Source organism: Balaenoptera borealis (genome assembly GCF_965194805.1).
Source record: "Balaenoptera borealis genome assembly, chromosome: 5".
Lineage (NCBI taxonomy): Eukaryota > Metazoa > Chordata > Mammalia > Artiodactyla > Balaenopteridae > Balaenoptera > Balaenoptera borealis.
In genome coordinates, this window is record NC_138862.1 from 68285145 (window position 1) to 68311661 (window position 26517).

The 26517-nt window shown below is 40.1% G+C and overlaps 1 protein-coding gene across 2 annotated transcripts in view; it reads right to left on the reverse strand.

Moving 5' to 3' along the window:
• Nucleotides 1–4789: 4789 nt before the first annotated feature.
• PARP9 (poly(ADP-ribose) polymerase family member 9) overlaps nucleotides 4790–26517 on the reverse strand; it is a 31320-nt gene continuing 9592 nt past the window's right edge. For both annotated transcript variants that reach the window (XM_082394886.1, XM_082394887.1), the window contains exons 5-11: nucleotides 24947–25171; nucleotides 23509–23709; nucleotides 20437–20500; nucleotides 17308–17673; nucleotides 13861–13997; nucleotides 13075–13249; nucleotides 4790–5557 (exon numbers count right to left, since the gene is read on the reverse strand). In XM_082394886.1, the coding sequence (XP_082251012.1) occupies nucleotides 5187–5557; nucleotides 13075–13249; nucleotides 13861–13997; nucleotides 17308–17673; nucleotides 20437–20500; nucleotides 23509–23709; nucleotides 24947–25171 (1539 nt within the window). In that variant the 3' untranslated portion in view covers nucleotides 4790–5186. The remainder of the gene's footprint in view (nucleotides 5558–13074; nucleotides 13250–13860; nucleotides 13998–17307; nucleotides 17674–20436; nucleotides 20501–23508; nucleotides 23710–24946; nucleotides 25172–26517) is intronic.

The window sequence follows — 26517 nt, forward strand, 5'->3', positions numbered from 1 at the left end:
TGTTGTATTTACTTGTTTACTTGTTAGGAAAAATTTTAATTACTAATTTAGCTTATTTAATAGATATTAGGAAATTCAGGATTTCCAGTTCTTCAGTCAATTTTGGTAAGTTGTTTTTTCTAAGAAAATCTATATTTTGTCTAAATTTTCAATGTATTAGCATTAAATTGTTTTGTCTATTTTTTTTAATTTTTGCAAAGAAACTGCTATTGACTTTATTACTTTTCTCTGTTGTATGTTTTTGTTTTTATTTAATTGTTTTCTGTTTTTATTCAAGTTTATTTTGATTTTCTTTTTTTTTTAATTTTTTAAAAATTTATTTATTTTATTTATTTATTTTTGGCTGTGTTGGGTCTTTGTTGCTGCATGTGGGCTTTCTCTAGTTGTGATGAGCGGGGGCTACTCTTTGTTGTGGTGCGCAGGCTTCTCATTGTCGAGGCTTCTCTTGTTGCAGAGCACAGGCTCTAGGCACACGGGCTTCAGTAGTTGTGGCACGCAGGCTCAGTAGTTGTGGCACACAGGCTTAGTTGCTCCGCTGCATGTGGGGTCTTCCCAGACCAGGGCTCAAACCCATGTCCCCTGCATTGGCAGGCGGATTCTTAACCACTGCGCCACGAGGGAAGCCCCTGATTTTCTTTTCTTACCTTAAATTGGTTACTTAACTGATTAATTTCTGCCTGTAGATTTTCTTAATATAAGCTTTAAGGTTCTATAACTTAAGTAGTATTTTAGTTTTATGTCAAAAATTGTATTAGTAATATTTTCATTAACATTCAGTTCTAAATATTTTCCAATTTCTGTTAAGTTTTCATGACCCATGAGATGTTATTTTGAAGTGTATATCTTATTTCCAAATGTATTTATTTTTAAGCTATTGTGGTTTTTTTATTGATTTCTAAGTTAATTACATGATGGATGATGGTCAGAGAACACAGTCCAATAGAGAATATCTTAAAACTGTTGAACTTAGAATATGGTCAATATGTATAACTGTTCTGTGTATACTTGAGAAGATTATATATTCTCTAATTGCTGGGTGGAGGGTTCTGTATATGTTCATTAGGTTAAAACTGTGTTCTTCAAATCTTCTATAGTCTTGCTAATTTTTTTAACTGAGTGTCTACTAGGTCCTGAGAGAGCTGTGTTAAATCTCTAAGAGTGGATTTGTCAGTTTTGCCAGTAATTCTGTCAGTTTTTGCTTTATATAGTGTGAGGCTATGTTATTACCCCAATTACCATCATTATATGCCTATCATTATATCTATTCCCAGTTAACTGAATCTTTTGTTATTGAGTAGTCATTTATCCCTAATAACATTCTTTAACTTAAGGTTAAACTTTGGGATTTGTTTGTTCTTAGTTTTCTAATTCCTTTAGGTGTAAGTTTAGATTGTTTGAGATTTTTCTTGTTTACTGAGGTAGGCTTGTATCACTATAAACTTCCCTTTTAGAACTGCTTTTGCTGTGTCCCATAGATTTTGGATCATTGTTTTCATTTTCATTTGTCTCCAGGCATTTTAAAATTTCCTCTTTGATTTCTTCAGTGACCTATTGGTTGTTTAGTAGCCTATTATTTAGCCTCGATATGTTTGTGTTTTTGGCAGTTTTTCCCTTGTAATTGACTTCTAGTCTCATACCATTTTGGTTGGAAAAGGTGCTCAGTATGATTTCAATCTTCTTAAATTTACCGAGACTTGTTTCATGGCCTAGCACATGATCTATCCTGGAGAATGTTCCATGTACACTTGAAAAGAATGTATAGTCTGCTGCTTTTGGATGGAATGTTCTATATATATCTATTAATTCCATCTTGTCTAATGTGTCAGTTAAGGCCAATGTTTCCTTACTGATTTTCTGTCTGGATGATCTGTCCAGTGATGTAAGTAGGGTGTTAAAAGTCCCCTACTGTTATTGTACTACTGTCAATTTCTCCCTTTATGTCTGTTAGTATTTGCTTTATGTATTTAGGTGCTCTGTAGTTGGATTTTTAAAATCCAATCTATCTGTGACTTAACTAGCAAGTTTAGTTCAAATTACACACATTATGATCACTTACATATTTGGAACTATTTCTTCCATTTTGTGTTGTCTCACTTTTTTTCCCTCTGATTCTTTTTTTCCATCTTCCCTGATTTGCCTTTTTTGGATTTTTTAATTCTTTTTTTTTTTTTTAATTAAAAAATTTTTGGTCTACTATTTAGAAGTTAGGTACTTTACTTCTCTTCTTTTAGTGGCTGCCCTTAATAATGCTAATCTCTTGAATGACACAAGGACTTTAAATCCCTTTAATATTTAACTATATTCATTAATCCAATATTTTACATGGTTCATTTTTTCAGTATTTTGTCTTATTTTATTCCACAAATTATTAGTTGTTTATAAAGACAGTGATTGTTTACCATTTACACATTTACCATTTTTTTGTTTACCATGCCTTCTTGAAGCTTAGATTTTTCTTTGTTTTTTCCCTCCTCCCTGAATTATATCCTTTAAATTTTAAATTCCTTATGTAAGAGTTTATCTTTTGTTGGTAAATTCAGTCTTCAGTGGTCTGAGAGTGTCTTTATTCAAGAATTAAGGCAAAATAAAAGCTTAGCTAATTACAGAATTCTAGGTTAACAGTTCATTTTTCTCAGCCCTTTGAATATATTATGCAAATGCCTTCAGGCTTCAGTATTAGTTTTCTATTACTGCCATAACAAATTACCACAACTTTAGTGACTTAAAAAAGCACAACTATACTGTCTCACAGTTCTATAGGTCAGAAGTCAGGCATAGGTCTCACTGGGCTAAAATCAAAGTGTTGGCAGGCTTCACTCCTTTCTGGAAGCTTTTGAGTCCATTTCCTTGTTCACTCCAGGTGTTGGCAGAATTCAGTTCCATGCAGTTAAAGAACTGAGTTCTCACTTTCTTCACTGGTTGTCAGCTAGAGGCCACCCTTAGCTCCTAGAAGCTTCTCACTGGTCCTTGCATCTCAGAACAAGCACAGGGCATCAAATTTTTCTCATGCTGCCATCTCTTATGTGATTAGATTGGGCCCACCTGGATAATCCTGGTTAATCTTCCCATCTGAAGGGTAACTTTATTTTTTTTTAACTTTTTATTTTATATTGAGGTATAGCCAATTAACAATGTTGTGATAGTTTCAGGTGCACAGCAAAGTGACTCAGCCATACATATACATGTATCCATTCTCCCCCAAACTCCCCTCCCATCCAAGCTGCCACATAACATTGAGCAGAGTTCCCTGTGCTATACAGTACGTCCTTGTTGGTTATCCATCTTAAATATTGCAGTGTGTATATGTCGATCCCAAACTCCCTAACTATCCCTTCCCCTGACCCTGAAGGGTAACTTTAATCACATCTGCAAAATGCCTTTTGCCTTGTAAGGTAACATATTCGCAGATTCAGGAGGTTAAGGTGTGGACATCTTTGCAATGAGCAGAGGGAGGACATTATACTGCCTACAACAAGAAATATGTTGTCAGTCTAATTGTCATTCTTTTGTAGATAGCTTGACTGTTCCCTCTGCCTGCTTTTAAGATCACCTCTTTGGTGGCCTACAGTTTCATTATGTTTCTTGGTATGCGTTGTTTCTTTTCTTATCCTTATGAACACTGCCTCTCCTCCATTATCTTTTGACATCTCTATTAAACATACGCTAGACTTTTCAAATCAGTCCTCTCACCCTCAGCTCTGTACCACAGCCTTATGCACAGGCGTGTGAACACCTCAGCCCTCATGTCCAAGCTCCATCCCTGAAAACAGTCACCCCATGGCCATTCTTGATGCAGACTGTGGCATAGTCTACCCTTGGGAGAGAGACCCAAGGAAGAGTCCTGGAAGTAGACTTGGAGCTGTGTAGGCAGGAAATTAGAGTTTCCAGGTACCTAGTGGGTGGCTTAGAAGTGAGGTGTGCAGGTTCCAAATGGACACATTCTCTTGATCTTGTGCATTCCTCACCTTGTGGAGATGGGCATGGCCAGAGGAAGGTGAGAGTGAGACCCTCTCAAACCAGAAGTCCAAGGCGGGACTCCTCTTGCCCATATTCAAGGGCAGTAACATATGAGACAATAAACATGCTTCTTTTAAGATGAAGAATGCTGGCTAAGGTAAGATGAGGAGGAGGAAGTATTCTAGACAAGAGGTTGAGGATGTGAAGGTCAGGGAAGTTTGGAAGTATAGAGAGATACTGATTTCAGAATAGGAAAGAGATGCATGCTGAGATTAGCTGGCCACTACATTGCAGAAATCGGAAGTCAAATATGGCCACAGTCACAGTAGATTCAGCCTTTTTAAGAGCTCTCTGCACAGAATACTCTTCCAACTCTGTTCCCAATGTGCTGCGTCCCTAATTCGCCTATCTTAAAAATTCTTCAGGTCTCAATTTGAGTTTCACTTTTTTTTAAAAGGACTTCCTCCCAACCCCAGATTAATTTATCCCTCTCCTCCTTAAATTTTTCCAAAGAATCTGTAATTCCTCTTTTGTTATACCGAGTCACACTTGTTAAGTTGTCCATAGCTGCCTTTCTGATTATTTCGGCTGAAAGCTTTAGGAAGACATTTGTCTTGTCCAGCATTGTATCCCCAGCACTGAGAAAGTGACTGAAATACATACATCTGGTGACCAAGATATATTTGGTGAATTAATAATTTAGCCTCATGGTGCCTGAGTGGCATTACTTGAAATAGCTGAATCCAAAAGGGGTAGCAGTAGAATATCGGCTGTCTGGTGTCCTTCCACTGCAAATAAGTTCATTTTACACATAATTTGCGGAGCCAGTTACTTTGACAAAGGTGATTTATTTTGATGTATAAAGCACTTTATAAGATTCTCTGGAAAATCTAAAATCATCTTGCCGTCTTAATATGTTACACTATCATCATTTTACAAAATAAAAGGATTGGATTATATACTGGAAAATTTCTTCATTACATGTAAAACATTTCTGCTATTACCTATGGTAAAGAAGATAAAATGACAACTTGAAGGAGAGGGAGAGGTCCTAAGAGTGTTTTAGTTGTTATCTACCCACCCCAACCCCAAGAGAGGAAGACAAAGATGAAGGCACTAAGATGATAGTTTATTTGACATATTCATAACACTCTTTGAGTCACTGATGGTGATTATTTGGTTAGTTCCTCCAAAGCAAGGTCATACTTGTTGTTAAAATGATGTGGAGGTTAATCAACAGAGCTGCCACTTGAGAGTCTCCTCCAAGGCTGCTGTGGAGAGAGCATCATTTGTCCTGAGTAATCCTGTACATGATCTTGGATGCAAGTCCACAAATACTGGGGCACAGCCTGTGTGTCATTAAAAACGACAAAGGTTTCAGGGCTGGAAACATTGTCAACCACACTGTCATGGTAATCTACAGCTCCAGGATGCAATGGTGGGGGAACAATATTTAACTGATGACCCTTGCAGAAGGAGCCTGTGAGTACTTCAGCCTCAAACACATAGATCAGCTTATCTGTGGCAGATGTTTTCTTGATCTGGTGTGCTATGTTTTTGAGGTTCTTGGTGAAGTATATTCCAGCTCCATATTTTGGGTCTGATAAAAGAAAAAAAATTAAAGATGATTATGATCTGACAAATCACATCGCCTATTTGGGTACTAATATGTATTCACTCCCTAGTCCTCCAAATAATCACCACTTCCTGCTCTCAAGTCCCTGTGTCTGTAGCAAAGACACCCAAAGTTGTTCACTTGTGGCAAATTAACACTAAGATCACGAAAATAATGACAGCTTACATCTTAATATACCATTAGAGTTTATAGAGGAGTCTATGATATACAAAGCATTTTTACATTGATTATCTTCAATTAATATGTGATTTGGGTAGGATCTCCATATTGCATGAAAAATCTGAGGTTCAGTGAGAGTATGACTTAAGTCAACTTACCAGCCGAGCATCTAATAAAGACAGCATAAGGTAGGGAAGGTTCTGTTTCTATTAGAACATGGCCTGACTTCTACAAGCTACAAATAAGGATATGTCTAGAACTCTTGAGAATAGAGCTAGTGAAAAAAGCGTGTAAGAAAGGCAAAGTGTCTTCCAAATTCATGGACAGCATTACAAGAAAAATATGTCAAAATAAGGGGACTGCTGAGCATATGAAGTAACGTTAGTGTGCATGCTACATTGTTCAGGAGGAGACACGCTGGATTTTGGCGACACAGACATCTGGTTACTAGAGGGATATTCTCTACTGTGGGGCAGGGATAGCTGTGGTAATACCAACCTCAAAGAGGAGGCAAAGATGAGACTTGGTTCCTCATCTACTGGCGCCTAGTCTAGGGATTTTTCCCTGTTCCAAAAGCTAATCCAAATAGATGAATCTCTAACTGAGGGATGTCAGTATTGACCAGACAGATGGAAGGAGCATTTGGAGGGTTCTAGCAGCTTCCCTGGTGTCCCTGAAATCACACCATGTAATCATTCACCTGCTCCATTAGTTCTGGCCCTTGAGACACACCCCAGTGAGGAACAGAAACCTCTCTAGATCTGCAGCTTAAAGTCACTTTACTGGGTATGAGCAAGTGTCCTGGGCCTGGACACAATGCAGGGCGCTAAAACCCTGCCCGTCTGTTAGAGAGCATGGCTGAATATTAGAGAAAGAAAAGGTGTGTCCAGCTCCCTGAACCTCAGCCACAGTTGGAGGCTGACCCCGTCACATCCCAACCCCTCAGCCTGACTTCAGACCAAGCCCTGAGGCAGTTACTGAATGAACCCTGTCACAGAAAGACTCCTAAGGCTGGACTGAGCCTAGAACAGTCTGGGCTCTGGTCCATGTTCTCCCCTCCCTACACCCCAGCCCACAGTGGCCTGTAACCTGGGAACTCTGCATCCATACACATAGCCAGGTCCTGGTTTGGGGGTGGCATCAGTGGGGCCATGGACACTGAGAATGGCTATCAGGCTTGGGGCCAGTCCCAGAGCAGGTCAGTGGGGTGCAGGGAACCACTGAGAAGCAGCATGAAGGCTGGGGCCAACAGAAATAGGCAGTGATCACCCAAAGCATGAGCCTGGCAAAATAGCCCACAGAGAATTTCTACATGCTTTTGATCTAGGTCCATGCTCACCAGGAAGTTTTCCATTCATCAGGCATACTTAATACTGTGATACAAGGAGGATGTGCCCTATTTCAACTACTGGAGATGAATATTCTCCACACTGATATAAATGCTTGTCATCTGTCTTCTCTTCTCTGGAATATTAAGAACTCTCAGGAAGCTGAGGGCCAAACTCTGGTCCTCAAGGTAATAATCCCTGCTTAATGCCCTCTCTACCCCTACTTAGAGGGGAAAAAAAATGAAAACTTCTTTGAGGCCATATTCTCTCTCCCTCCTTCCCTTCCATTCTTCCCTCTCTCTTTCTTTACATTTACTTGGGACATAACCAAACACTGTTTCAGGTTCTAGAGCAGCACTGAACAATAGAAATGTAATGGAAGCCATATATGTAATTTTAAATTTTCTAGTCACTGCATTAAAAAAGGTAAAATTAAAAATATATTTTTATCCTATTATATCTAAAATGTTATCATTTCAACATGTAATCAACATAAAAATTACTGAGATATTTTACATTCTTCTCTTTGGCAGTGGTCTTTAAAATCCAGTATGTATTTGATACTTACAGCACATCTCAATTCAAATTAACCACATTTTAAGTGCTCAATATCCACATGTGGCCAGTGGCTACCATGATGGACTTGAGCTTCAAAAGTGGCTAAGAGGGCTTCCCTGGTGGCACAGTGGTTGAGAATCTGCCTGCCAATGCAGGGGACATGGGTTCGAGTCGTGGTCTGGGAAGATCCCACATGCCGCGGAGCAACTGGGCCCGTGAGCCACAACTATTGAGCCTGCGCACCTGGAGCCTGTGCTCCGCAACAAGAGAGGCCACGATAGTGAGAGGCCCGTGCACCGCGATGAAGAGTGGCGCCCACTCGCCGCAACTAGAGAAAGCCCTCGCACAGAAACGAAGACCCAACACAGCCATAAATAAATAAATAAATAAATAAATTTATTTTTTAAAAAAAGTGGCTAAGACATGTTCACAAAGAGAACTCCCCACATGTAAACAGATAAAATACAGTACAATTTTATGTGGCAAGAAAATATTTTGAGATAAAATTCGAAGATTTCTTTTTTGGGGGTTTCTTCTTGCTCCTTGTTCCTCTACCCATTGAGTTCTTGCTACTTATCGCCTCAGAGGCAAAAAGAATAAAATTTAGAACAAACTCAATTGAATATACATGTATATGATATATACATGTATGTATACATAAATTACAAAATTATTTTTAATCAAGCAGAGAATATAGTCATAAAAGTCTGGCTTTCCGAGTTAGGAGTTTTTTTGAACCAAAAAAGGAGAGAAAACGGAGTTTTTTTGAACCAAAAGGCTAAAAGCCTGAAGGATTTAGAGCATGGAGTTTATACCATATATGAGAGAGGAAAGAATACAAGATATTCTAAAGCAGTTTTCTCACTTCAAGATAAAAGTTTTGGGCTTCCGTGGTGGCGCAGTGGTTAAGAATCCGCCTGCCAATGCAGGGGACACGGGTTTGAGCCCTGGTCTGGGAAGATCCCACATGCCGCGGAGCAACTGGGCCCGTGAGCCACAATTACTGAGCCTGCGCTCTAGAGCCCGCGAGCCACAACTACTGAGCCCACATGCCACAACTACTGAAGTCTGCACGCCTAGAGCCTGTGCTCCGCAACAAGAGAAGCCACCGCAATGAGAAGGCTGCGCGCCACAACGAAGAGTAGCCCCTGCTTGCTGCAACTAGAGAAAGCCTGCACGCAGCAACAAAGACCCAACTCAGCCAAAAATAAATAAATAAGTTAATTTAAAAAAAAAAAGATACAAGTTTTTCCTTCTACCTGGTGGGAAGAGAAGAATCAGAGAGGACATGACTAGAGCTCCTGGGGACTCTGAGAACTTGCTCACTTTACTGCCCCACTCCCTTGAAAGAGCCCTGGGAGCTAAGATGGAGCAGAATAATAGAAATCTCAGGAAAACTGGGGGGCCTTCCACAGCAGAAGGGACCATTGCCTGACCCCGCTGAGTGCAGCCCCTCACCCAGCCTGGCACTTGAGTGGAAAATAGCAATGGCTGGGAAGGTGTCCAGAACAGGTGAGGACAGCCCCCGCAAGAGCCCGCATTTCAGCTTGGAGGATGAGCACACTCAAGAGTTTCCTGCGCTGCAGGAGGGGCACAGACCTGGCCTGGAAAGGATTTCCCCTGGCATGAGAAACAGAGCAGTCTGTGTAGACACTACCTAAGAGCAAAGGGCATTGGAAATTTAAGTCTGGGAAGGTGCTAATGACCAAAGCCCAGGGTGGTTTACCTACCAGAGGACACTGGGGGCAGAGGACAGATGGGGGGCCATAAGCCAGACCACCCTCCCCACAATGCCTGTCCCACCATCTAGAGCAATCTCAGGGATATTAGGAGAAGAAAGGGCAAAGCCTTGCAGGAACTGAGTTTAAACACCAAATGGGGACTTCCCTGGTGGTCCAGCGGCTAAGACTCCGTGCTCCCAATGCAGGGGGCCTGGGTTCAATCCCTGGTCAGGGAACTAGATCCCACATGCCACAAGTAAGAGTTCGCATGCTGCAACTAAAAGATCCCACATGCCGCAACTAAGACCCGATGCAGCTCAATAAATAAATAAATAAATATATTTTAAAAACCAACCCAAATGGACTAAGAAAACTCTGAAAATGACTGAGTTCATCCTGAACTGTCAAGATGGAGTTTTCCATATCTGTGGACATGGGCGTATGAAAGCTAAAGTTCAGTTATAGAACGATAAAGAAAACAAGTCCCGCACCTGAGATGTGTGGGACTGTAAATTTTTGTACTTGTTAGATTTACAGATGTAACAAAGAAATGAAGGAAGTACAGGAGCACACAGGGAAGCAACTTGCTGGGCCTGCAGGAGTTGCAGAAGGTGTCAAACAGGAGATTCCATTTGAACTATATCTTGAAGAAGGAAGAGGAGTTCGCAGGACTAGAAAGGGTGAGGACGGAAGGCATTCCACATGGAAAGGCACAGAGGCATGAAAGCATACAGCACATATTTAGGAAGCTCTAAGAAGTTCACAGCTAGTGTGTTGAGGAATATAGTAAGTGATAAGCTGGTGAAATAACATGGGTCCAAGGCCTTAAATGCTCTGCTAAGGAGTTTGGGTTTTTTACCTTGTAGGCAACTAAAATTGTAGATGTTAAACGGGTGTGTAATTTTTTAGCATGCTAATTCTGGTAACAGAGTAAAGGATAGGTCAGATGGGGTGGTTTTGAGGCAAGGAAAGGACCAGGCAATGGTCTAGGCTTAGGGGAAGATGAACTAAAGCAGTAGGAACAGAGAGGTAAGTCTGGACTGAGAATTTTATTGAGAATCACTAGAACTGCATGACTGCCTCAATATGAGAGTGAGGGAAAGGAAGGAATGGAGGCTGATAAAGTTTCCAGCCTAGGAGACCTGGTAGATGGATGGGGGTATTAGCCAGGTTAGGGAGTATGGGGGGGTGGGGTGGGGGGAGCCTATTTCTTAAGGAAAAGTATGGCCAAGAAAAGCGTTCAGTTTGAGGTGGCTATGGGACATCTAGGTAGAGATGTCCAAAAGACAGAAATATGGGCCTGCGGGTCCGGAGAAACATAGGGGGTTAGAGTTACAAATTTGCAAGTCATCACCATAGAGGTAGGAGTTGAAGTCATGGGAATAGGTATAATCACGCGGGGGGACATTGTAGAGGAAAAAGAGCGAAGGTTCCTTCAGAACTCCAGAAAATACCAACATTTAAAAAAAGGACAACAGATGGACTCACTAGATTATAAATTATAAGGGCAGGAACTCTGTATTTTGTTTCACCGTTGTATCCCTCCCACCTAGCACAGGGCCTGACTCTTAGAATGGTTTTCAATAAATACTTATGGAATGAATGAATGAATCCAATAAAGAAACTGCAAGCATGCAGGCACATTCTTGCTGCATTCATCCAAGTCTTACAAGCAAGAGATGAATTCAGAATAGAACTGGCTAGAATGCAAGACAGATAGAAAAAAATAAATAAAGCTTTGTTAATAGAAGCCCCCTCTACCAACACATGGCATCTAAGTTTACTGAGAGTCCCGTAATTCAGAGCCATGCAGGTGTGAAAAAGCCAGGAGCCTTTACACTCCAAATGAAAACTAGGTTAAAAAAAATGAGTTGCAAACAACTTCAGTGGTGACAAAATTGATGTCTCCAGGGTTTCTCAGGCACGTTCAGTTAAACGTTCTCACCAGACACATTGGCACAAGTCACATTATGAGAACTATCTCCCCACTGAGTCTGAATTGCCTGAATTCCCTCAAGGCAGTAGCTGTTAAGCTAAAGGCTAGGGAAGTGGGCACAGCACAGAGGCCAGTAGGTAAAAGGCCAGAATCTTGAGGCTTAAAGACTAGATGGAGACAAGATATTTGGCTGGGTTAAAAAGACACAAACTTGACCAGAAACAAACAGGCCTCATGCTGCTTAGTTTTTAAAGGAATCGTATGGCTGAAAAAAACTACAAGTCCAGCTATCAGTAGCCTGGGAGCATTCTAGATCCCTAGGGCAATCCATAGACCCCTGGTAGGCAGTTCACCTAGAAATGACCAAGAGCGGCAATACATAAGGAAGATTTTTCCCAGAGTGCAAAACGAGGGTCTTACTCCACTCCCAGAATAGAATACTATTCCGGTCCAGCAGCACGTGGTTAGTGGTATAGACCAGTGACTTGTGTGTTTTCCTTTCTCCCCTTTCGAACTGGGAGTTTTTATTGCGGTTTTCCTGCTCTCTCTCGTATCGTTGTATAATGAAAGTATTAGGACAATTACCTTGCCTTTAAGCTTTAAGAAAGGACTGTCTGGACTTGAGGCTGATGATAAGCCAAGATGAGACTTTGGGACAGTCTTCCTTGGGAGGATGGTGTGTGTGTCTTAGCTACTGGGGGAAGAAATATGTGCACAGATGTTAGGTAGGCAATTAACAGTGTCTGCCACAGAACTGAAAAGAGGGCACTCACTGGATTCGAAAAATATGAGGATTGTAATGTTCTTAGAGTAGTTTAAGTCAAAATAGAAGGGGCAGGGGTGGACTGCAGAGATGCCAGTTACAATGGGTTTAGGAGCAAATGGAAGTCGTGAATTTTTAAGATTTTGCCAGTGAAAGGATCACACTGATCATCACTTTCCTGGTTACACTTCCAAGACTTCTTGGTGGGGATTCATTTATCAATTTTTACCCCCAGGTGAAAAATTGTTCATGTCCAATTTTTACCCTGGGTATTGCTTATGTTTTCTCTGGGGCAAAGAGATGATTTCCAGACCCTTTGCTTTCCAGAAATCAAGCCTTGGAGTAGGCTCTACAGCAAGGATCATGCTATGTATTTGAAAGGTGAGGATCAAAAGCCACATATTTAATGGACCAGGCAAAATCAAGCTGCCTCGCTAGTATCCTCCATGATGATTACTAAACTTCTTAGCTTCTTATGGAGAGATTTAAGAGAGAAAATATAGCAGTAAAGTATGCAATATTTTTGTACAACTGAGACATAGAAGCTACTACACGTAGAACCCCCATAACTGAGATGATGCCTAATTCATTCGCTGGCAGCTACTGGAAATGAAGAGGATGGAAGAGAAAAGACCAACTTTATTATATTCAGGAAAATGCTCTTTTAATTAAGGGAGGAAGGTGGTTTGGTAGTGTTGATAATAATTTCGTTGAGATAAGAAAAAAAAAAGCTCCAGGGTGCTCTCGGCAGATAGGACACAAACACAGAAAGGGGAAAAACAGTGAACTGTAGCTCTTACTGCAAACACTTTCATCAACATAAAAGCCACCCGCCACAATATACGTGAAGGAAAAATTTTAAATATGACCCTTTCCAAATAACTTTACCACTAAATCCCAGTTGTAAATGACCCCCTTACCAAAGCAACAAATGCTATTAGTGGTGAGTCATCTGCTGATGTCTGCTCACCAACTCCTACATAGAGTAACCCCGATTGTGAGGGGCTGACACCTACCGCAGGGCACCGAGTACATTCTGTGAAAGCCGACTCTGCATACCATTTTGCAGAACTGGTGTGGGACTTGCTGAAACAACCTGTGGCTCACAGGTTTCCCATGGGTTCTGTCTTCCATCATTTTCTTCCTTCTTTGGAAGGCAGCCATGAGAAGCGCATTGTCTATCTTCTCCACCTACAGCCCAAGAAATGAAAAACTGAAAAAGAAACTGGAGAACTGCTACTTAAAGTGCCTGCTACTCTGCTTCAAAACTAAAGGCACTATGTGCATATTACTTTGCATGTGATTTGCTTTTCATATAAAGTTGCCTAAGAGTCTCTCCTGGCCCCAACCCTCTCCTATTTTGACTTCTATCTCTTCAAAATTCCCCGTCCCTTCTTCGATAATAATTCCCTGAGCAATCACTATGTGATTGCTGGTAATGAAATGGTCAACTGCAGACACAGTCTTTGCCCTCTTCAAGCTCATAGTTTAGTGAGAGCTAAAAATAGGTAAATAATTATAAGTGTGATAAATGCTATTGCATTTTTTATTTTGCTTCAAGATAGGCAGATAGCTTCTCTCTGAGTCTTGATCTATGCTTCTGTACATCCTGACATCATTTCTACCACTTGATTCCAATTATACCTCTCATACCTGCCCATCCCTGCCCTCCTTTCAGACTAATTCCTAGGATTCCAGGTCATTGAGCAGCTAGCTTAGAGTCATTAGCAGGTGAGTTTTTCTTTTGGCTGCAGAACCAAGTGATAGCAGATAAGTCAAATTCTTCCCTTAATTAAGTATACCTTTATAACCCGCAAACCACAGTCTTCAAACTGTTTCTTTTGATCCTGAATTTCTCGAGCTGAAAGCTTTAGGCATTTCAAAAATGCATTTTCCTTCATTTGATTCTGGTTTTCTGGTTGCTGATCAGTCTGCTGCCCTAAAAATGAGTAATATAAAACTTTGTCTCAGTGCTCTGTGAGAGGGAAAGGTTTGTAAGGAAATTGAATGAGGGAATTCCCTGGCAGTCCAGTGGTTAGGACTCAGTGCTTTCACTGCCGGGGCCTGGGTTCGATCCCTGGTCACAGAACTAAGATCCTGCAAGCCGTGCCACATGGCCAAATAAGTAAATAAATAAACAGAAATTAAATGAAACAAATTATAAAAATTTGGAGGAATATATAAGCAGTTTAACTTGTATGCCTCATATGTTTAGGACATGCAAGGACAGCTGTAATACCATGAGAAGTCATAGGATAAAATAGGGGGTTAATAAATTTGTCCTCAGGACTTCCTTGGTGGTCCAGTGGTTAAGACTCCACGCTTCCACTGCAGGACACTCAGGTTTGATCCCTGATCCAGGAAGTTCCAGATGCCGCGGGGTGCGGCCAAATAAATAAATAAATAAAATAAATAATAGAGCTCAAGAAAAAAAGTTACATCCCATGGGAGGCAGAATCTCCCACAGAATAAATAAATAAATAAGTAAGTAGTAAATAAATTTGTCCTCAGATGATTTGGATTATGAAGCTGAGGGGATAAGAGAAAAAAGAGCATTAATATATACTCCCCCCATCAATGCTGTAATGATGATATATAGTTGTATTGCTAATAGGAAATGTTTGTATTTCTAGCCAGGATGCCAATCAACAAAAAAACATAAGCATAAGAAAATGTTAAGGGGTGATGGAAAACGGTATGACATTTATGTAACACTTCAAAGTTTTCAAAACAGTTTTGTATCTCTACCTCATTTGGGTATTACAAACCACCACTGAAATAATTAACACAGTTTTACAAATAGGGAAATTGAAACTCAGAGAAGTTAAGTGACTTGCTCAATATCACAAAGCTAATAAGTACAGATCCAAGATTATAAACCTGGCTTTCACCAGTGCTTTCCGTAAGGGGCAAGGCAGAATATTTAGTATATATGTTATTCATAGGCCACCCAACCAAGAAGAACAAAATTTGGAGATTAATAGTTTATGGTGTCATGTCTTTCCTCCCTTCCTTCCTTTTCCCTCTTTTTCTTCCTTCTTTCCTTCCTTAACTTCTTTCCTTCTTTCTTATTTTACATTCAAGGGACAACCTTTTATTGCCCAAAGGAGTTCCTTACTGGACTAAATACACAGGTGGACATATGAAAACCCCAAAAAAGGCTTCTTTTCTTTCAGTTTATTTTCCATTTGACTTAAGACCAAGTATACTAAAATGACCTAATCCCTAGCACATTATCTAATTGAGTGGGCTCAATTTAACCACAAAAAGCAGATGATTAATTCAGAGAAACTTATAGAGGGCCAAGTTGTAAATCCGGAAAGCAGGAAAGCAGGAGGAACATAACTCCATAGCAGAGGAACACCAAAGCCAAGACATTTCAAAGGAAGAGACTGTAAATTAAATCTGGAGAGCAATAGCTCACATTTATAAAGTACAGTATTAGAGTTCAGTTCTCTTGAGTTCAGCAAACATTTACTGAGCTCCTACTACATGCCAGGCACTGAGCTGGGCACCGGAAACTCAAAGATCCACAAAGTCCTGCTATCAGAAACACTCACCAGGAAGGATTAAAAGAGAACCATAAAAGAGGAGATGCCTAACTTCTATTATTTAAAACATACTGTTCTGGTGGATAGCTGATGTTCCCTGTAGTAATAACTCATTTCAAAATTATCCATTTTGTTAATGTAGATCTTAACCTGATTAAGAGGGGGTGAGTCTCTATGAACCTCTGAAACGCTGCTGTAGAATAATATGCTTAGTCATCAACTGCCAAAAAATGCCACCTTGCAGCAGAGCAAGGGACTTACATGACTAAATTGCCAACAGCTAGGAGAATGGGCCAACTTTACGAATGCAGTTAAAGTAATGCCACAAGCTTTACAGGAGATCAGTGTTATTTTCTATCTTGTTCTCTTGAGAAGTGTCAATGTCAGTTTAAAGACCCACATTCACTACATTTTAAGAGCTAAGTAGAAATCATAATCTTGGGTCTCATTCTTGAGTATTATTTTTGTCCATGTTTTTTGACACTGGGTTTTCTGTGGACTATGGATACAACATTTATTGCAAACTCCCACTCACTTTGACCATATCTGCCTGAACTATTTTTACAAACACATGGTGAAAATAAGGCGTTCTCTGAAGTTTTACATCTGAATTTTTGCACTAAATTCACTCTCCATGTTACAACCAGTGATCTTTCTAAAATACAAGTCTGACCTTGTCTTTGCTTAAAATCATTCAAGGCTCTCCACCTGTTTCAAGAAAAACTCTGAATACTTTCATGTGATTTACAAAGTCTTGCATAACCTAGGCCCAGCTATGGTCTGATTTCTTTAAAGTTTCTTTCTTTGCCTTACTAACTCCTACCTATTCTTCACTTCTCCGTTTGTGACACATCCCCTGAGAAGCTTTCCCCTTACCTCCCAAGTCTGGGTTGGGTGCCTCACCTAGTTGTTTCCAGAGCACTTTCACCTTCCTGTTCATAACTAACCTGCTTACCTCTCAGTTTCCCCAGTTAGATTTTGAGTGGGAACAATGTTCATCTTATCACTGTACCCCAAGCACCTAGCACAATGCTTCACATAACACGGATGCAATACACATTAGTTGAATAGATGAAAGAAATAAGCCTCAATTTCCCAAGGCAGTATTTTCAATGGTATGATTTCCCAGTTAGCTCTAGGGCTAAGTTAAAAGGATCTCTCCAGACCCAAATTCCCACAGTCATCCCGATGGATTTTGCCCCATTGAATGAGTGATACTTGAGTGGACCTCACAGTACCAATGAAATTTACTCTGATGGGAAGGCTCAAAGTAATTTTAGGGCTCCTAACGCCGCCAGCAATAAATAATTGCAATAAAACTCAATTAAAGAAATGAATTAAGTAAGTGGAATGTGTCTGCATTTGAATGCTCCATCTGCAGAATTAGGGATGTACTTTTTTTTCCCTAGAGACTGGGCTTGGGTTATCCTGGGCTTTCCTCATAATTGCCTCTTAGGCAATCCATGTCATCATCAGTAAACCCAATCGTGTGTGTGTGTGTGTGTGTTTTCATTTACTAATAATTAACCCTGCTGGTAGAAAGAGCCAAAAAACGGTTATAAAAGTTATGGCCTAACAGACCCAGCATGGTTTACTCTCTCTCCTCTTCCATTCTATCTCTCACGCACTTACACACATGCACGCTCACGCCCAAAAGTTGGAAGGGCTGACTTTCCAACTTAATTGAAAGTTACTCACCTGACAAGCTCCAAAGGAATCGCTCCTTTTTTCTTGCCATTTCCTCTTGAACTTCACACAGCATATGTTCAATGTTCATAACTGCCTTAATGAGGTCAGCCTGGGCTCCTTTAATCTCTAAATGTGCCTTTCCCAGGCTGATCGTCTCTGAGATAGAGACCCATGAGGTTTTCTGAAGCTGAGACAAATAGTCATGTTTCTTTTTCCCGAGGTAGAGGATATGCATATCCTCAATGATGTGGTAGTCCTGGAGGGTCAGTATCCTCTGGATCCACGCTTGGGCCTCATCTATCTTTTCCTGATTGGGTCCCATCAGATTGAGGACAGGAAATCTATTTTCTCTCTTCTCTCTGGTCCCCTGGGGGACTGAAAACACTATCGTAAGCAACCACAGAAGGCAGGTGGGTTTTAAACCAGTACAGAACAGAACACCACAGCCACTGTTTGCCCTCAGCATCCTTGGCAGTAGCAGCTTCAATTAAGTACCTATCTCTGAGAGCTTTGCTGGGTACAAAGAAAATCTAAATGTATAGTTTACAGTCTCCTTGGGGACACAGAGTTTAGCTTATCATGTCTTGCCCCTGCTGTGTTGCATGTGTCAGTTTACAGATGAATTCACCTTGTAATCTCATCCTGGATGCTAACCAACTATTATTTCTTGCTGAATGGGATTTTCCGTAAACTCTAGTTGCCACCAGGTTTAAAATCAAATATCTCTGAAAGCCACAGGTAAAACCAATTTTTGAAAAATTGGAAATTATCATAGTATAATGAAACAAAGAAATACCCATAATTTCACTACCTGGGATTCCTTTTTATATCTTATCTGTATATGACAGGACATTTTGCACCTCCACAACCAACACTTGGAGTTCAGTGCTGCTAAACAATGGAATATTATAGCAATGAAAAGGAGTAAACTTTAACTACATGGATAAATCTCAGAAACATCTTTTGAGGGGAAAAAGTAAGTTGAACACTTAATATTTCTAGGCATTATTCTAAGTGCTTTACATGTATTATTTTATTCAATTCTCACAATCCTATGAAATACATACTATTAGTAGGACCCATATTACAAATGAGGAAACTGATTCAGAAAGTTATTAAGTAACATGCCCATAGTTACAGGACTTGTAAGTGGTGGCCAGGGAGCTGGTAGGTGTGTGGGTAACCTGACTCCAGTGCTCATACAATTCTGCTTCCCAGTGAGTGATCTCAGGACAGTAGTGGTCATTAGCATCTTTTCCCCTGATATAGCAGTTGGGTGGTACCAGGAGCTATGAAAAAGTACCAGGACATACCTAAAAGTAGGAGGGGGAGAATGGCCTCCCTCTGGTAACAATAAAAGCCAAAGTTTTAGACAACAGTAAGAAGTGACAGAGGTTCTTATATTGATGACATACTTTTTTAAAAAACGCTTGTTCTGCCTGGGAGCTTATATTATTTTTAGGAGAAAATAAAAACAATGCATGGTGATATTTCATTTATCCATCATTATTAGGAAAGAAGAGTTGTTCTTCTAGGTAACTAAATTATTGAAATCACTAAAGGAGTCTCTTCTAGCACCAAAACATAATTAACTTTAACTATTTATTAGTTAAATACTTATAATGGAAATATAACTTCCCTGCCTTCCTAAATAGTTTAACTTTTCCTTAATAATCTGAGATCATCATCATTAATCATTATTAATGTCTGTTACTGTCCTGTACTATAATTTCTTTATCGATGTCCTCAAAAATTACTGAAGTAAATGGCACCGCCTGGCCCCATTTTTCAGATTAATGATATAGGGACATTTGTATGTTCCTCTTGCATATTATCCTCTCCTAAAACTCCTCCTATCTAACTTCCTTAGAGTCATTGTGGTTTCCCAAACATGCAGTGCATTTGTTTGCTTCTGTGAGTTTTCTTCACTTTGGGTGCCCTACCCCCACCAACTCTGGCCATTGAAAATCTTGCCATCCTCAAAGCCCAACTTAGAACCATCTTGTCCGTGAAGCCATTCTTGCTCCCTTCCAGTCAAAGGGTATCTCTCCCTCTTCTAGGCCACCTGCGGAGTCTGGCCATCCTCTCATTCATTATTTATCCCCTGGCATTTGTTTAATGCTTCGTAATTTACAGAACATTTTTACATACATAATCTCCAGTTATCCTCACAACCATCTGTCATTATCACCATTTTACAGATAGATAAATAAGCTCATAAGAGGTGCAGTCACAGGCCAGAGCTCTTCAAGTTCCCTCTTCTTCATTTCCAACACTGCTGGACACTGAATGTCCAAAAGTGAACTCTTCTAATAAAGGGTATAAGCAAATCATTTCGACCCTAATAGAAAATATCCTAATAGTTTCTATTGCTGGTTGAATGTCTGGTGTTCTTAACATCTATAGAACACTGTGGATTAAAAGACTATTTCAGAAGTGCACATCCTAGTTGTCATGACACAATTCCATCTCAGTCCACTCAAACTCCTCTACAGGAATGGAGTTATAAGACAAAGTTAATCCTTCTCCAACAACTACCAGGATTGGTTTAGTCCAGTGATCCCCAGACCTGGTTCTGCAGCAAAACTGACCAGGAAGCATTGAAAAGTATACATGTTTGGCCCAGACCCAAAGTTCCTGAATCAGAATCTGTAGGGTTAGGCCATACATATTTTTGTTTGTTTGTTTGTTTTAAAGTTTCCATCACAATCCCAATGATTACTCAAGTTTGGGTAGCATTGGTTTAATCCACTTATTATTATCTGGTATTACTGATATGTATTTTCTATGATTACTAATAAGTAACTCCATCTAGATGGCACTCCATTCAAATCAGAAAGAGTAACTGGCTTAGTAAGCTTACGAAAAAAAAAATATAGACATCTATTTGTGAATGAACTACCCACACTGTGGATTACCTACTTCAACTTAGCTTCTCTCTATTCATATCATGAAACTAGACTGAGCAAAAATAGAATCATGGTCAGGTATAGAGCACATTGGTATCCAGGCAGGAGCACAATGAAACATGTTTGGCTTATTTATTCATCTTCTCCCCTCCATTAGTTCGGATGATCAAGAATAAAATGAGCCTATGGTGGTAGACTCTATTTCTAGATCCGTGAGTTTCTTACTCACCACCAGGGTAATTGTTGAGACCCTGCAGCTTCAACTTATTCTTTTCCATTTCAGTGCTGAAAACCTACGAGAAGCAAAACAGAGCAGAGAGTCCTAAGTGGGGCTTTTAGCCACTGTCATCAAAATCCCTCTCTCTACCTACACTCACATACTTGACCTCATCCACTCTGTCATCCCCCATTTCCACTGCCACAAATCTAAAGCAGCCTTTAGGAAAGTCCTCGGGAACCGCAAGTGCAGCACTACAATCTATTAGAACATGTAGGGGAAACAAGTATAGGAAAAATGGAAAAAGAAAAAAAACCACCTTAAAATCTGGCATAAAAAAAAGGAGAATGTACATCCCAAGGCAAAATATCATTTATTCATTCATTCATTCATTCATAGATATTAATGCCCTGCTAATTGCATATTAGGCACTGAACTAAAGCTGTGGATATGTCACTGAAGAAGACAAACAGAGGCAGATGCTCTTGTAATCAATAAAACAAATTCATTTTAAAAAGTTATACGCACACCATGCTTTGTTTGTAGATTAAACAAACGATCAATTCCTGTAAAGTGCTTATAATTGTACCCAGCATATTATAAATATTCAATATGTTAGCCATTGTTATAATTATTAGTATGTGACAGTCTACACACAAAGATTTATGTATATTGCCAGGTAGATCCTTTAACATAGTATCTATTTGAAAAAACTCATCTCTCCTAGGGTTTGGAACCACCACGCCCAGGGTCTTCCTTGTTTAAAGTTGATGCAATTGGCAGTAATTCTTCATTGAAAAAGATGGTAAATAATGAGGTAAAGACTAGATTTTCACTGCGTCTGAACTTTAATAATGAAGTTTCTTAATCTGCAGTACTTTTTCTTCATAAATTATATTTGCAGCTGCTATTTACAGAGCAAAAAAGCCCTCAATCTTACCATGCTTATTTAGTACCTGGAGAGGTCATAACAGGGAGGAACTTCCCTGCCCTCCAAAACAAATGACATAACATTATCTGCTGATAAACAGACTAATAACAGCTGCCAAACACAACATGGATAAAAATCAGCTCTCTTCCAAAGTCACTTAAAGGTCAGTATGTGTCCCAGGGTTAGAAATCATTTAGGCAAGGCTTTTGAACTGAATGTGAAAGAAAACTGTACCTTAATCAGTATCAATAACATAGAGGGTGTGGATAACAAGCAGAGAGTCTGCAAGCAGTCTGGAAAAGTAGATCCAGATGGCAAGAATTTGGCAGTTTTTCCAGCTCTGTCCACGAATGACTAACACCTCATGTGAGGAATGTGAGGAGTGTTCCTAGTAAGGAGTTCCTTATTCTGAGACGTGATGTCTGGCACAAGGTAGATATGCAATACATATTTGTTAAATAACCAAATGAATGACTGTTCATTGCCTTTTACAGATACTCAGTGGCACCCAGGACCCTTATCATCATGAAATACTAGTGAACACAGTATTTCAGTCAGCTGGGGAGTTATTTACTCATTGTCATCCATGAACTGGAAATTCATGAGTGTGTGAACATAAGTATCACTTTATTGTGAGCTCAGTAATTGGTTGGTCTTCCTGAGTCAGGTCCACTCTAGATGCCTGACAGATCCATTTTCTGGAGTGTAGGGACCTTGCCAAGGTAATGCCCCCTGTGAAGAACTGTGTAAGTTGCCCTCTGATCTTTCTGAACATACACCCCTCACTGAAAGACTTATTTAGGAAGAAAAGACGTGCTTAGCAGAAGACCAGAGGTGTACACATATGTGTACGTGCACGTCATACTTCCACATGGATATAATGTAGTGTTAACATTGAAAAAAGCCTGAAGGAATGGTCAATGTTCAGGGTATAACATAAATTACTTTGTAAGATAATCTTCTCCTTTGAGTTACAAAACTGAAAGCTGTATCATCTTTCAAGTTATTTTTTCTGTATTTTTGCTTAGTGGTTCAGAACACAGGCTTTGGGGTCAGACCAACAGACACAGGTTGGAATCTTGGCTCAGCCACTGGATTGGTGTGTACATATCAACCTCTGGTCCCATTTGTAAAATGGAGATGACAGTAGTGGCTTCATCATAGGACTGAGGGGAGAATGAAGAGAGACAGCTTCTTCTTGGCACAGTACCTGGCTGATGCAACTCATGGCAACTACTGTTATTATTAGCCTCTGGGGAAGCCCTCAGACTGTGGTTGATCTCTTCTGTACTGTTGAACTGCCATTTACATTTTTGTTTGTATGTTGAAGAGAATGAGAGCCTTCTTTTCTAGTTGTGGTTAATTCCTCTTACAGGGATGTGGTGCTTTATGGACAGTCCAGAGATGTACTCAGGGCACCTATCTGGGCCCAGTAACAGTCCTCTGCTGGGGGCGGGGAGGGACTGGTGAACTTCATTCGAATGACAGGATGTTTAATTTTGTCAATAAGGCAAGCTACTTCATTGGGTAATTCACCAATCTTTCAGGTCAGCTGTGGATGAGACAGTGGTGTACTGGAGCTGGCTTACACTGGCTCATGAGACCCCACTGTGAACACCTCTTTCCAATTCCTTCTTCAATGATGTAACATGGATAGCTTGACGTCAGCAATGGAAATCAGTAAACACTACAAACCTCCCTGTGTCTAGTGAGGCAGCAAGAGGAATAAGAACCTTTACACTTGTTCCAGAAAAGAACAAGATAGAACAAATCTGTTTCCTTGTAGGGAGAGAGAAAATGGCAACCACCCCCCACATGGAGACAGCCTGGGAGGTGGGAAAGAGAAGGGGAAGGAGTAGAGGACCCCATAAAACTAGGAGGTTGCTTACCTTTAAGGAGCAGAGGGAAGAATAAATGCCAACAAAGGACAAGAGAGAAGCTAGGTAGTGGGGTAAACATGGCTTGTACAATGACATTCTTTACTAGGTCAGAAGTGAGCAACTTATAAAAATTAAATTTCACCAAGTTAGACCATCACCATGCTGTACAGCACTTAACAGGCCCCATGTCTTACTTTGGAGACACTAAACAGATGTTGTTGAGTGAATGAATGAACAAACGAACTGCAGGACATTTCTAAGACATTAACTTACCTTATATAACTGCCGTTCTTTTGGGAAGATCACAAACTTTACAGTTAATGGTTGCAAATGGTGTCTGGCAAATATTAAAACTTCATTAAACATAATCTCTGCTGCTGCAGAGATTCCAGTCCCAAGGGCAGGAAAGGAAATGGAAGTTATATTTAGCTCAAGGCATTTTTCCAAGCATTTCTTCATTGCAGTTTCCAATGTCTGCAGGAAAAACACAAATTCAACATCAGCCTTGAGTCAAAAATAAGACTTCACTTACCCCTTAATCCTGCCCATATTTACAATGCCAGCCTCCACTATTCCTCAGGGCCATGTCCATCCCTCCTCAGAGAACAGGAAAGGTACCACTCCATAGGGGACCCATTATAGCTATAAGGTTAGATGATGAGAAATGAAAGGGCTGAGAAACTAAAGTAATTGAGTGGCCCATTTTGTGCCATTCAGGACGCCTGAGCATCGTGATTTCCCTCAGTTTATGTAGTCCTCTCCACAGGTTAGAGAGCCAACCTTCAGTTTATCCCCACTTCCCTGACCCACTTCTGGGTCAACATAAAGAGCTTTAATAAAGGAGGTAGAGGTTAAAGTAAGTAAGCAACATTTATTTAATGTCATTAAGATCTGTTATGTAATTTTTTTGGGCAGATTTACACTTCCATCAATGTTTCAACATTCAAACTGAATACTAATGTAGGAAGGTTATCTAATAACCTTCCTACATTATACTAATATACTAGTATATTAGTTGTACTAATGTAGGAAGGTTTTACTAATGTAGAAGGACCTTGAAAAACTGAGGGGTAGAGAGTGACTGGAGGACCAATTTGGGATTTGAGGGCTCTCTAAACAAGAGAAGACCAGAAATGGAGACAAAATAAAGATAGACAAAGGTAGAAAAGGGGACTAAGTTTCCCTCTCTCCACTTGTCAGTAGGTTCCCCCTATTCTTTAATGCATGTAATTTATGTCCCTCAGTTGTAGAGTCAGGCAGAAAGCTAAGCTCCACCACAGGCACAGACACCACAGGTGATCGATTTGACTGGAATGGTATTGGACGGGAGATCCCAGGTCCTCCTGGAGTTTAACAGATGGCAGGAGATATGGAGAGGCTGAACCCCAGGCCCACGTAGGAAAAGGCCTACAGGGTCACTGGGTGCGGTGAGGTGAACAAGTGTGCAGACTGAGGGAGCCCTGATGTTTCTGTGTCTATCTGCGGTATGTCCACTTAAAATTTAGACATGGGTTAGGTGATATTTTAAATTAAACTTATGATAACTTGTGACAACAATACCTGTTTAGTATTTCAGGAATTCACAGGAGTAGCAGAGAATGGGGATTATTCCACTTGACAATAACATTTCATGAATGTAATGATAGGATGGAAATTCAACAGACTACATAGACTCTGGAGATACAGAAAGATAAATTTATTTTGACCTTACCAGTTTTTCTTCAGAACATCTTGAAGGCCACAACACATGGTATACGTATTTGCAGGGCAATTTAAATCCTTTTGTGACCAGTACCAATTGGGAATCTAGTGGTGTTTTAGTCATATTTTGGCTAAATTCCCTTTCTATTTCATCTCCTGCTGCTTGTAGAATTGATTTTGACACAGATGTAGCTCTAAGACCATGTGTATATACACAATTAACAATTACATTCGTCTGAAAAGGGAAAAAAATGAACAAGATTCAGTGTTAAATTACTTTTTCTTAAATGACTAATTTAAATCTTTATTTCCCTGAAGAGCTTTGCAAAATACATTTGAAGATCCTAAATCCACAGAAATATCACTTAATAATGGATATAAAATTTCCAAAGCATGATCATTTGACTGCCATGAATCTGTCTGTCCTAGTCAGAAATTAGGTGAAGTATGTAGATGATACAATTTTTATTGCAAACATCTGTCAGCCCCTTGCTGGCTTATACCCCCAATATCCCAGATTCACAGCATTCTCTATGATTTGTTTTAAGCTTTATCAATAAGTGGTTTCACTCTCTGCCCCACTGTCATCACTTTTTGCTGTTTCTGTGTGAATTTTCATTTTGTCTTACAGAGTGGAAATAAAATTTCTCAGGCAATTTCTATCCCTTAAAGTTTGTGTTTTTTAAGGTAAGTAGTACATGGTGAAAGAAAGCACAAATGAGACAAAAAAGTCTTCGGTGGGAAGTAGGCCTCCTTCTTGGTGGGGTCTTCAGATCCCCCTAATTCATCCTGATGGCTTTGGCTCCCTTTGGGGGTAACTTCGGTACTTCTCCTGAATGTTAATGAATTTGTCACTTTGAAAGTGAAATCAGAATTTGCAAGTCGGGGGCATTGGCACCCTTTACAAATTTTAAAGTTCCTTGTGTTGGCAATAATTAAATACAATAAAATTTTAGTTAAAGGGATAAGTCATTCAACCAGGATGCTTCCACTTTAATTTTAAATTGGCATATTAATGACTTATCAAATAAATATTTCATCTCATGCCGTCCCCTCAGTCTTCTTTCTAATTGTCTTGCAGGCAATAAATGGCATTTTTTCACTTGTGATTAAGTCTATTTGATTGTGGCCGTAGGAGAGTCACAGATCCAGGGGAAAAATAGAGAATATAGCCTTATATCCTTTCTCTCTCTTCCTCTGTTGCAGCCCTTGCTCCCTGCTGCCCCCTTCAGTTACTCATCAGTAATTTGTTGAACAGCCAGATGCATGCCCAGAGACCAGCCCCAGGGCTACAGAGATGAACAAGCCACAATTCCCACCTTCGAGGTGCTCTCTGCCTGGCAGAGAAGCTGCACTAATCCAGAAATACCTAGGTTCACTGTTACCCTGACTCCCTCCCCTCCCTGTCAGGGTCCTCACCTTTGTGCCCTATGATCCCTGGCTAAATGCTAAGTTACACTTTGTATCCTCCTCAGCTCCTGGCACAGAGCCATATACTCAGAATATGATTTACAGCTCCGCTTAGGTCTCCTGACTGGTCCAGCCTACCACTTTTGATCTGTCAATTCCTCTGTATCTCTC